Below are 13,382 nucleotides of genomic sequence, written 5' to 3' on the forward strand. Positions count from 1 at the left end.
TGCCAATCTGACAAACCCCGGGAGACACAACTTGTTGCGATGTGCTGGGGGCTTGCCCATGCCTACCATGTCATCTTTAACACTGTTCACTGCCCTCAAGGGGGAGAAAGGGCTGGAGGATCTGAAAGTGAACTTACTGGTACAGCAGCTGGGCCAGGGGGACAGGCAGTGCCAGTATCAGTCGCCCCGATACGGAAAACCAAATATACCAAAAAATCCCCTCACAGTGTACAGGGTGATGATGAACCAGGCCCATCACGAGAACAGGAGGAAGAGCCGGAGGTAACCATCCGATCTCTATCCCTGAGTGAGTTGCGAGATATGTGGAAGGATTTCAGCCGCCTTCCAGGCGAGCAAATTTGCACCTGACTGCTCTGATGCTGGGATAGTGGAGCTGCTGGTTTGGAATTGGAGGGGAGAGAGGCGAAGCAGCTGGGATCTTTATCCAAGCAGGCTGGTATTGACAAGGCAATAGGGAAACAGGCTTAAACCCTCAGCCTCTGGAGGCGACTCCTGCTCGGTGTGAGGGAGAGGTACCCCTACAAGGATGATGCTCTATGTATGTCGGTTAGGCAAGTGGACCGACATGGAGAAAGGCATTCAAATCATCAGGGAATTGGCTGTGTTTGACATGGTCTATGGTGATCTGAATGATGAGTGGTCACCAATGGGTCCAGATCAGGCCCCTTGAACACAGTTGATGTGGCGGAAGTTCCTGCGAAGTGAACCAGAGGCACATTCCAAAGCATTAGCAGTAGCGTCCTGGTGGCGAGACACCCAGACTCAAACAGTGGATGAAGTGATTATCCAGCTCCGGCAATATGAGGGAAATCTCCCTTCCTCCCAACATGCTTTGGTTTCAGCTATAGAGGAACTGTCTCAGAGGCTCCAGAAAATGGAAGAGGACATGTCCTACATTCCACCTGCACGGGCAGATGTCTCAGCTATAAGAAGCAGGCGCTTCCCCACCCAAGAGAAGGGCAGTGGAAGGCACACACCACGGGGCACCCTGTGGTTCTTCCTCCGCGACCATGGGGAAAACATGAGGAGGTGGCATGGACAGCCCATTTCCGCCCTAGCTGCATGAGTACAGCAGGTGAAAGGGAAGACCACCATGAAAGGGGAATCTTCCAAGAGAGACGCAGCTCCACTGTCCAGTCGGAAATTCCCCAGACAGAATAGAATGGCCAACACTATGCTTGACCCTCTTGAGGGGACCAGGAAGTCATTCTTGCGGGAGTCACTCTTAGATCAAGTGAGTGATGCTGAGCAGGATTAGAGGGGCCCTGCCTCCAGCCAGGTGGAGGAAAAGGATAATCGGATTTACTGGAAGGTGTGGATCCGATGGCCTGGCACATCAGACCCACAAGAATATAAGGCCTTGGTAGATACTGGATACTGGCGCACAGTGCACCCTGATGCCATCAAGCCACAGTGGGGTTGAATCCATCTGCATCTCTGGAGTGACAGGGGGATCCCAACAGTTGACCCTATTAGAACTTGAAGTAAGCTTAACTGGGAAGGACTGGGATAAGCACCCCATTGTGACTGGCCCAGATGCCCCGTGCATCCTAGGTATAGATTACCTCAGGAGAGGGTACTTTAAAGACCCAAAAGGGTACCAGTGGGCCTTTGGTATAGCTGCCCTGGAGGAGGTTGAGCAATTGTCCACCTTACCCGGCCTCTCAGAGGATCCCTCGGTGGTGGGCTTGCTTAAGGTTGAAGAGCAGCGAGTGCCAATTGCCACCAAGACGGTGCACCGGCAGCAGTACCGCACTAACCAAGTTTCCCTGGTCCCCATCCATCAGCTGATCCGTCGACTAGAAAGCCAGAAGGTGATCAGCAAGACTCAGTCACCTTTCAACAGCCCTATATGGCCAGTGAAAAAGCCTAATGGCGAATGTAGACTAACCGTGGACTAACGTGGCCTGAATGAAGTTACGCCAGCGATGAGTGCTGCAGTGCCGGACATGCTAGAGCTCCAGTATGAGCTGGAGTTGAAGGCAGCCAAGTGGTACGCCACGATTGACATCGCTAACGCATTCTTCTCCATCCCAATAGCACCAGAGTGCAGGCCACAGTTTGCGTTCACTTGGAGGGGTATCCAGTACACCTGGAATCGATTGCCCCAGGGGTGGAAACACAGCTCCACCATTTGCCATAGACTGGTCCATATTGCACTGGAGAAAGGTGGGGCTCCGGAACACCTGCAGTTCATGGCCGATATCATTGTATGGGGGAACACAGCTGAGGAAGTCTTTGAGAAATGAAAGAAGATAATTGAAATCCTCCTGAAGGTTGGTTTTGCCATCAAGTGACAGAAAGTTAAGGGGCGGGAAGGGAGATTCAGTTCCTAGGAATAAAATGGCAAGATGGGCGTCACCACATCCCAATGGAGGTGATAAACAAGATAACAGCCATTGCCCCACCAACCACTAAAAAGGAGACTCAGTCTTTCCTGGGCACTATGGGGTTCTGGAGGATGCACATCCCAAACTACAGCCTGATTGTGAGCCCTCTCTACCACGTAACCCACAAGAAGAATGATTTTAAATGGGGCCCTGAGCAACAACAAGCCTTTGAACAAATTAAGCGGGAGATTACTCAGGCTGTGGCCCTTGGGCCAGTCCGGGCAGGGCAGGAGATTAAGAACGTGCTCTACACCGCAGGTGGGGAGAATGGCCCTACCTGCAGCCTCTGGCAGAGAGCAGATGGGGAATCCCGAGGCTGACCACTAGGTTTTTGGAGCCGGGGATACAAAGGCTCTGAAGCTAACTATACTCTGACTGAGAAGGAGATACTGGCAGCGTACGAAGGAGTTCGAGCTGCCTCAGAAGTGGTCGGCACTGAGACACAGCTCCTCCTGGCACCCCGACTGCCGGTGCTGGGATGGATGTTGAAAGGAAAGGCTCCCTCCACGCATCATGCAACAGATGCCACGTGGAGTAAATGGGTTGCGTTGATAACACAACGGGCTCGAATAGGGAACCTCCACCCCCCCAGGATTGGTGGAAGTTATCATAAACTGGCCAGAGAGCAAAGATTCTGGGATGTCACCAGAACAGGAGGTGAAACTTGCTGAGGAGGTCCCACCATATAACGAGCTGCCAGAGGAGGAGAAGCAATATGCCCTGTTCACTGATGGGTCTTGTTGCATTGTGGGAAAACATTAACAATGGAAGGCTGCGGTGTGGCATCCCACATGACGAACCTCTGAAACTGTTGAGGGACAAGGTGAATCGAGCCAGTTCGCAGAGGTGAAAGCCATCCAATTGGCTTTGGAGATTGCTGAGTGAGAAAAGTGGCCGAGGCTCTATCTCTACACTGACTCATGGGTGGTGGCAAGTGCCCTGTGGAAGCAATTGCAGCAATGGAAATAGAACAACTGGCAACGCAAGGGCAGACCCATCTGGGCCACTGAAGTATGGCAGGATATTGCAGCCCGGGTGGAGAACCTCATTGTGAAGGTGCGCCATGTGGACGCCCATATACCCAAGAGTCGGGCCACTGATGAACATCAACACAACCAGCAGGCGGACCAGGCTGCTAAGATCGAGGTGGCTCAGGTGGACTTGGACTGGCAGCGTAAAGGTGAACTGTTCATAGCCCGGTGGGCCCATGAGACCTCGGGCCACCAAGGCAGAGATGCAACATACAGGTGGGCTCGAGATCGAGGGGTGGACCTCACCATTGACACCATCCCAGAGATCATCCATGGATGTGAAACGTGTGCTGCAATCACACAAGCCAAACGGGTGAAGCCCCAGCGGAATGAAGATCAATGGATGAAATATAAATATGGAGAGGCCTGGCAGATTGACTATATCACACTGCCACAGACCCACCAAGGCAAGCGCCACGTGCTCACAGTGGTGGAAGCAACCACTGAATGGCTCGAAACTTATCCAGTGTCCCACGCCACCGCCTGGAACACCATCCTGGGCCTTGAAGAGCGAGTCCTGTGGCGACACGGCACCCCAGAGAGGATTGAGTCGGACAATGGGACTCACTTCTGAAATAACCTCATAGATGCCTGGGTAGAAGAACACGGCATTGAGTAGGTCTACCACATCCCCTACCACGCACCAGCCTGGGAAGATCGGGCGCTACAATGGACTGTTAAAAACTACATTGAGAGCAATGGGGGGTGGAACCTTCAAACATTGGGACACACATCTGACAAAGGCCACTTGGTTAGTCAACACAAGGGGATCTGCCAGTCGGGCTGTCCTGACTCAGTCAAAACTTCCACGTGTTGTAGATGGGGATAAAGTCCCTGTGGTGCGCGTGAGGGATGTGCTGGGAAAAATGGTCTGGGTTAGTCCTGCGCCGGGCAAAGACAAACCCATCCATGGTATTGTTTTTGCTCAAGGACCTGGGTGCACCTGGTGGGTGATGCAGGAGTATGGAGAGGTCCAATGCGTACCACAAGGGGACTTGATTTTGGGTGAAAACACACTGTGAATTATACTGTGCTTTTGTTAATTTTTCTTTGTTATTGCTAATTGCTAAATGGCAGCTGACGTGACGCACATGGTATAGAATGAAGGGGTGGATTATGTCCTGGTTTAGCCAGGACTGGGTTAAGTTTCCCCAGCAGTGGGGGGAAGCTCTAGCCAGGTTATTCATATATCATGCTGATGTCACATGCTGGTGCCCAAGCACAGGAGAGGGGGAGAATCGGAACACGTGTTTCCTACGATCGGTCTCCACACTGCTGTATCGGTATATATCTTGCTCTGTTCATTGTTATTACTGTTATTGTTATTGTTGTTGTTTGTTGTTTTGCCGTTGCACTGTTGTATTAAACCTCTCCTTATCTCAGCCCTGGGGCTTTGTATTTCACTCCCTTTGTGGGGGAGGGGCAGCAGCTGCATGGTCTCAGACCCCAGCAGGGAGTAAACCACCACACCAGTCTATCAACCTCAAAGGTCCCATGAATTCTTGTCAAGACCAGTCTCATATAGGAGTCAATGAGTGAAAAAGCTCCTTTATCAGGACCACATTGGAGGATGGAAAGCTTCAACTGGGTTACTGTGTCACAAGGTGCTCTCTGGGACTTTGCAGCCAGAAGAGACAATCTAGGGAGTGTAGCAGGACTTTTGGGAAGGCAGCAGCCCTTTGGAAATGTGAAGCAGGCATTGCAAGAAGGAGCTAGACTTTCTGTTACTGAGGTGGAAAGCATGGGTATTACTTACTTGAGACTGTAGCAGATTTGCAGCCTTGCCAATCACGACTGATCTAGTGGAAGAGGGATTTTTCCAGCTCATGTTACTTTCTGATTGCTGACAACTTCTTTGATGAATAATTGGTTATTCCTGTGCCAAAGGGAAGAAGACTTCTGTGTCCTTCTATGACAAAATGACCCAACTATTGGATGAGGGAAAAGCTGTGGATATTGTCTACCTGGATTTTCGAAAAGCATTCAATATAGTTCCCCATAGAATTCTCATAGAAAAACTGGCTGCCCATGACCTGGATGAGTGTACGGTCTGCTGGGTTAAGCACTGGCTGGATGGACGGTCCCAGAGAGTGGTGGTCAATGGACCTAAATCCACCTGGCGACCGGTCACAAGTGGTGTTCCTCAGGGTTCGGTGTTGGGACCATTTCTGTTCAACATCTTTATTGATGATCTTGATAAGGACATAGAGTGTATCATCAGTAAGATCGCAGATAACACCAAGTTAAGCGGGAGTGTCGATCTGCATGAGGATAGGGAGACTCTACAGAGAGACTTGGATAGATTGGATCGGTGGGCCAACGTTAACGGGATGAGCTTCAACAAGGCCAAGTGCCAGGTCCTGCACTTGGGCCACAACAACCCCATGCATCGCTACAGGCTTGGGGAGGTGTGGCTGGAGAGCTGTCTGGAAGAGAAGGATCTGGGGGATCTCATTGACAAGCAGCTGAACATGAGCCAGCCGTGTGCCCAGGTGGCCAAGAAAGCCAATGGCATCCTGGCTTGTATTAGAAATACAAGCAGAAGTAGGGAGGTGATAGTCCCCCTGTACTCTGCACTGGTGTGGCCACACTTCAAGTATTGTGTCCAGTTTTGGGCACCTCAATACAAGAGAGATATCGAGGTGCTGGTGTGAGTGCAGAGGAGGGCAACGAAGCTGGTGAAGGGCCTGGAGAACAAATCCTATGAGGATCAATTGAAGGAGCTGGGACTGTTTAGTTTGAGGAGGAGAAGACTAAGGGGAGACCTCATCACTCTCTACAACTACCTGAAAGGACATTGTAGAGAGGTTGGTGCTGGTCTCTTCTCACAGGTGATTAGTGACAGAACACGAGGGAATGGCTTTAAACTGCAATAGGGGAGGTTTAGACTGAACATTAGGAAAAAATTTTTCACAGAAAGAGTGGTCAGATGGTGGAATAGGCTGCCCAGGGAGGTGGTGGAGTCACCATCCCTGGATGTGTTTAAGGGTCGTTTAGATGAGATGTTGGGGGATATGGTGTAGGGGAGAACTTGTAGAGTAGGACTGATGGCTGGACTCAATGATCCCAAGGGTCTTTTCCAACCTGAATGATTCTGTGATTCTAAGACGGCTTGCTTGGCTCCCCTTCTGCCTGAATGATTTCAGTCATGACGAAGAGAGAGAATCCACCATCTTCAAACTCCTGTGTCTTAAGTCCTTTCTACTCTCTGTAGCAACGTGAAGGTTTTCCAGTTAAGGAAATTAGGAAATTTCAGTTGTATTGAAGATGATACTTTCAGAAAGGAGAGATGTGGATGAGATGGTACAAACCTATCCAGGGAAGCCTTCCACACAGGACTGATGCCAGCACATCTGTGACCTGTGTGAAATGAACTACAGTCTGACATCTCAATGTGTGACTTTCTTCTTCCACTTATTTTTGATTAAATGTGGGATTTTATGTTGGAAGGAGCAGATGAAGTTTTGCATTGCAGGAAGCCAAAGTGAAAAGAAGTGTGTCAAGAATGTATTTATCTCTTTACAATGTGTCAGAGAACTTGAGCAGAAATTTCCTGTCAGAAAAGTGTGAGAACTTGTAAGATGTTAACAACATCATAAAAAAAAAAAAATTACAACTTCCTCTTTAGAAAGGTTCAGATTATTATCATTGTTTATTTTTCAAGTTAATATGAAACAGCCATGATAAGTCCCTGAAGTGCAAGCGGTAAATTCTGAACTGTCGGTGGAGCAGTACGATTGTTCTGAAGGCTTTTGGAGCAACATTTTGGGGCCAGTTGCACTGTTTTCAGATCTTCTGTGTCTCCCAGACATGCAAACTGGGGCTCTCTAGTCTAATCTAGTGATAATAAACCTTAAGGGGGTTTTTGCCTCCTTAGACCCTTGCCTCCACTGAAAAGTCTGTTCACTGTCAATTGGGGAGATTAACTCCTTTGAATCCTTTCTTTTGACTAACTTGCTTAACTTCATGAAAGGCTGACATATGCTGGCCTTCATATGGTTAAGTAGTAGCTGAGTCATGCTCTATTTCATTTTGTATGCCTGCTGAAGATCTGTGCCCTATTAGTAGGTACTTCAGCTACTGAAGTGACCTTTCTGGTCAAGGGAGAGTGAGGTGTCCTGAAGGGCACAAAGTGGGACAGAGCCACACAGCAACTTCCCATAATATGACACTTATGTTTGTGTGGTCCTTCATGGGCTGGGGAATGCCAGGAACCTTTACATGGTTAGTTGCAGTTAGGCATGTTTTTAAAAAAATCCAAATTGGGGTTGGACTAGATGACGTTTAAAGTCCCCTTCCAACCCAAACTATTATATGATTCTAAATGCTGCTTTCCTTGAAGAGGTTTTCTTAAAGCTCCCTTTCAGTTAGACTAAAGCCAAACCCAGCTGCACCTGTGTTGGGGTCACAGTCCCCACTGCCTCAGGAAGCCAACAGGAGCTGTAGTTGTAGCCATGTACAAGGGCAGGCTGTGACTTTGTGTTACCACACAGTTGGTTCTTCTTTTGTTTCTTAATTAAACTAATTTAGCTGGCAAAAAGTATGCTTTACCTAGGTCAGAGTTCTTGGTGATTTCAAAGGCTGGGAGCCACCTTCTGCCTTCCAGCTGGGGAGTGCAAAGCAGCATCAGCACTGGCTAGGGTTAGAAAATCAAGTTGTTTAAAGACCTGTGTGAATCAGAGAAAGTCTGCAGGAGGGCAGCAAGAGGGATCAGAGACAACACATGACCTGTCCAATTAAAAAATAAAAGTTAAAAGTTGGATGGCTTCATAGCCTCAGGTAAATGCAGGCGCAGGCTATTGCCAAGAGTAAGGAATAGTCTGTCCTCCACAGTCAAGGTATAAGGAACGAGAAAAGGCTTCAGTTGCTGGGGGAAAGATCTGAGGTAGCATGAGGAATATTTTGCTGTTGGTGAGGCTACGAAAGCACTGACACAGATTGTGTGAGGAGTTTGCTGAGTCCCTACCACAGGAGGTGGTTAGGAATATATTAGATAAACATGGGCTGGGAGTGATGTAGATAAAGACACATCTTCAGTGGGGGCAGAGTGTGGACTAAGTAACCACTTAGTCCATCTCTGTTTCTATAATATGGTTGCTGGTGAGCTAGCCCAGATTCCTGGGTACTGATGATGCAGTTCAGGGGCCTCCCCTCACAGCTAGGGTCCAGACAAGTGCATATGTCCCAGCAGCGAGGATTTCTGGCACTGCCTTGCTCAAAAGGAATAATTTTTCCAGGAAAAGTGTTGGGGGTCATATTTCAGTGTTCTTGACAATATCTAAAAATATAAATTTATTTGTTATCTTTAAAGTCAGATGTTTAAGTGATTTATTTTCGTTCCTTAATCCAGACAATTTTGAGGCAGATGAGGAAGAGTTTGCCATTATATAATAGTTGTGTAATACAGAATCACAGAATTGTCTAGATTGGAAAAGACCTTGAAGATCATCCAGTCCAACCATCAACCCAACCTTAACAGTTCCCAACTACACAATATCCCTAAGCGCTATGTCAACCCTATTCTTAAACACCTCCAGGGATGGGGACTCTACCACCTCCCTGGGCAGCCCATTCCAGTGCCTAACAACCTGTTCTGGAAAGAAATGCTTCCTAATATCTAGTCTAAACCTTCCCTGGAGCAACTTGAGGCCATTACCTCTTGTTCTATTGCTTATTAGTTGGTTAAAGAGACTGATCCCCAGCTCTCTGCAACCTCCTTTCAGGTAGTTGTAGAGGGCGATGAGGTCTCCCCTCAGCCTCCTCTTCTCCAGACTAAACAACCCCAGTTCCCTCAGCCATTCCTCGTACGACATGTTCTCCAGACCCTTCACCAGCTTCGTTGCCCTTCTCTGGACATGCTCGAGTAATTCAATTGTTTTTGTAGTGAGGGGCCCAAAACTGAACACAGTAATCGAGGTGCGGTAGAGAATAAAACCAAAAAAATGTCACTATGTTGCCCCAGAGCAATACATATTTCTGTCATTTGGAAAGCTGTTCAGAGACAATGCTGCCTGTTACATATACTTTATCAGATAACCAGGAGTTGTCGTTAGTATTTAAACACTATGAACATCTGTTTCTGGTTATCAAAGGAAAAATGGAGGTCAACCACTGATGGTGACAACATATTTCTGTGAGTCATGTAAACATGTTGCAAACAGCTGCTTGGCTTCAGATAAGAATGAGTCACATCTGCCTCACCTGCCCACAAAGGTCTTAGGCCACACCCCAGATAGAATTTCATTCCTCAAAACAAAACTTGAAGACTTGCAATAAAAGTTTCTTTATACATTTTAGCTTAGGGTTGCAGAACACCTTTGCTTTCATGCTAGTTTTTTCCTTCATCTAATTGAGCTTACTTTGGAATTTTATATGCAGCTGGATGTGGTTTAGCACTTACTTTAAATTATTTTGTCATGTGTGTTTAATCAACATAACCTTGTTGTGCTATTTTCAGTGCTCTTTGTGGGACAGAACAGAGGTTTAAACAAGTTCTTATTATTAACCAGCATCAGGACTGACTGAGACACTCGTGTATGTGCTTTCAGTTTTTGTCATATGTCCCAGTAAATTTTTTTTCTCTCAGCACTTACGTGAAAATAGGAAGTACTACTATCCCCATGGTACAGATGAGTCAGTAGCACAGAGGAACTTAAAACAATAGCATGGACTTTTGCATTCTTAATCATTTTTTTCAGTATTAAAAGATATCTGGATACAGTCAGATGAATCCATTAAAATATTTTAATGTTGGCATTATTACACACCTTTTATATGGGGATTCTTATGTGTGCTGTAATACCTGTGCATACGTTGCATATGCTACTTACAACTTCAGATAAGAAAGTGTTTTTAAATATGTGAGAAGATAGTAAGATTCAGTGACTTTTGCCTATCTCAAAATTATATTGAAAAATAAATTCCTTAGACATTTTGGAAATTTAAAGCTGTGTTAAATAAGTGGTTGATTATCTAAATCTAATTCAGGTCCACTTGAAACCCTCTGGGGGACTTGTATGAGCACATATATATAGATATAGAAGCACATACATAGATAAATATGCTTTGACTGTACGTAACCAGATTAATAATGGAAGCCAAGGCAGTTTATTTTTTTGTCACTGTTTGGATAACTTCACTGCCTTCGTCTTATGTTTTAAAATAATACATGTTACTCTATTCTTGCACAAATGTTGCTACTTGTTTGCTAACAGAAACAGTATTAAGCCTGTTCACTCTAGGCATTGGGGATGGGTGCTCTAAATTTCTAAAGTGAATCTTTTGGTAATCATGTGTGACTTTTTTCAGTCAAAACCCTAGGTTTTGTACATTTCTTCTGCTTTTTGAGACTCATTTATGGTCCCCCCCTTCTCACATCAGAGCTTGTGTGAAGTTAGTCTCTGGATAGCTATTGGCTGATGCTATTGATAACTTTTGATGCATTCATCTTTTCCATTACAGTCACAGTTCTGGTAGCTCTGTTCTTAGGTAATGAAGAATTTCAGTCATTTTTAATACTGCTAGATTGGGCAATTCCTTCTTCCTTGCTCTTTTTAATTTCGTAGCAATTTATATTTCTGTTGCGTGGTACCCACAAAATGAAGCTTATCAAATCCATGGAGATTTTAAGTTCACTCAATTTACAGGCTGAACTGGAGTTTTCATCTTCATTTTACAGACATAACTGTCTGGCTTTACCAAAAGCTTTAGACACTCAGGATTTTAACATTGTCCTGCTCTGTTATTCAGAGTCCCTCATATGCCTCAGCACAAGCTGTCTTTGCTCTGATGCTACTTCATTCATACATGACAACTGTAACAGACGGCCCAAGACATTCTTGACATTACTTACTTTTTTTTTGTCCTAGTTTAAGAAATGAGAGGAAACACTTGAAAAATGTTTTAATCATGTTTCACTTCCCCTATGGCTTTTCAAGTCAGCTCCAGGGTGAGTATTTTGTGTCACTGGTTGGAAGTTTCAGACATATTCTTCCCTATTGAGGCAGTGACACAAGAGCTGGCTGGTTAGCATGGAGTTCCTACAGTTCATCCCTTTTCACTTGTGGGGGATTATTTCCCCTTTATGTCTCTGAGTGGGTGTTGCAACTGCTAGAGTGGCATCTCTAATGATCTTTTCCTGTTTTGATCTGCTGTAAGGAACTTCTGCTCTAAAAAGTTATTACATAAAATAGCATTTTCTTACTCAATGAAATGTCTATTCTGTTTTAAATTCCACATTACCTGCTGTCAGCAATGGAAAATATAAAGTTACTGATTTTCTTCTTGTCCTGTTAAAGTTGCAGAGGCAAAAGTTTGTATTGAAATTAACACGTAGTGAACACCCTGCTCCAGCTCAGCACTCCTGCTCTGTTCCCCAAGTGTATTGTACTTAAGTATTTGCTGAAGTTCAGATGTGATCCTTTTATGCCTCTTCACAACGTACATGCTTTGCAGAGCAGGAATGGACACAAGCTTGTAAGTCTTTGCTCATTTGCAGTCCTGAGCTACCAGTGGCTCCTGCAGCTCTAGCCTGGAGTACTTTGCAGCTTTTTATACCAAGGATAAGTGAGTATTGAAAACTGCTTGACACTGCCAGTGCAGGTATTTGTTGTTAGTAGCTGCAGTCATTAAAAGTGTCTTTTTTGAACTTAGGTACTGAAAGTGTGTCAGTTTTTTAGGCCCCTGCCCCCAACCTCGTAAGCAGGTACAATTACCATGGCTTAATTTCTTCAGCTGACATTTAAGCAGACATTCTTCACCTGTTACTTGCTGTGGACTGGGAGTATACAGCTGTTTAATTACCATAATTTACTTGACCTGTAGTAACTTGATAAACCCTCATATCTTGGTCATGTGTGTCTGAATCCAGCTAATAGTTTAGACAACTGCAGAGAAGCAAGGTAAAGGATTGGATTAACCTGATTTAAAGCGATGATAGGGTTCATAAGTGTTTCTGTGAGTTCAGCTGACAGCTTGACTAGACCCTGAGCTGCAGTAGCTTAATTTGCAGTACGTTTTTAAGCTGATTTCATTTAAGTTGATACAAAACACTGTGGGTGTTCTTATTTCAAGTTAATTAGGATAACTTTGGGTCAACTTCAGTTAATTAGGAGCAAGTTCATGATAAACTGAGTATGTTATTCTTATGATGAAATAGGAATCTATAAGAAAACATGGCCATTCCTGAACCAAGCTGATTTGCGAGATGAGATTGTAGTGAAGTGTTTATTTCCTAAATCATAAATACCTCATATATTTAACTATGGTTCTATGAAAACAAACATATGCATTTATTTCAAAGTTTGGTAAAATACTCAAAAATAGTATGCCTTCTAATTTCCAAAGTTAATGTTCCCTTGGTCTCTCAGTTCCTTTGTAGGAAGTGATTAAGCTCTATCACTGTAGTATTTACATGTTACATTGTAACCAGAATTTGAACCCTGTGCTGACAGCCTTGCTCTAACTCCATCCTGGAGCATGGGAAATGACCTCAGTCTGTCTGACATTATCTACCCTCTGCTTTACATTGTATGCTCTGTACTGTCTGTATTACTATTAAATGTGCTCCATGCGAGACATGAGTGTTGGGATTTATTTGTTCATTTTTCTGTCAACGCAGAAAGAACATTCTTCGATTCTTGGATGCTGAAAGAGATGTCTCAGTGGTCAAAAGCAGCTTCAAGCCAGGAGATGTAATCCATTATGTACTGGACAGACGTCGCACCCTAAACATTTCTCAGGATTTGCACAGACTTCTGCCTGAAGTTTCCCCGATGAAGAATCGCCGATTTAAAACCTGTGCAGTTGTTGGGAATTCTGGCATCCTTCTGGACAGTGGATGTGGAAAAGAGATTGATAGCCATGACTTTGTAATAAGGTGAGTTTTCATCTGCTGTTGAAGATACAGCCTCCTATGTTTCTTGGAGAAAAGCTGGGAGAA

At 45.3% G+C, this 13,382-nt stretch overlaps 1 protein-coding gene across 7 annotated transcripts in view; it reads left to right on the forward strand.

Annotated features, from left to right (window-relative positions):
• Positions 1–13,382, forward strand: part of ST8SIA4 (ST8 alpha-N-acetyl-neuraminide alpha-2,8-sialyltransferase 4) — an 83,652-nt gene that overhangs the window by 9,336 nt on the left and 60,934 nt on the right. For all 7 annotated transcript variants that reach the window (XM_074856122.1, XM_074856123.1, XM_074856127.1 and 4 more), the window contains one exon: positions 13,062–13,319. In XM_074856122.1, coding sequence (XP_074712223.1) covers positions 13,062–13,319 — 258 coding nt within the window. The remainder of the gene's footprint in view (positions 1–13,061; positions 13,320–13,382) is intronic.

This window comes from Strix uralensis, chromosome Z (genome assembly GCF_047716275.1).
Source record: "Strix uralensis isolate ZFMK-TIS-50842 chromosome Z, bStrUra1, whole genome shotgun sequence".
NCBI classification, from domain to species: domain Eukaryota; kingdom Metazoa; phylum Chordata; class Aves; order Strigiformes; family Strigidae; genus Strix; species Strix uralensis.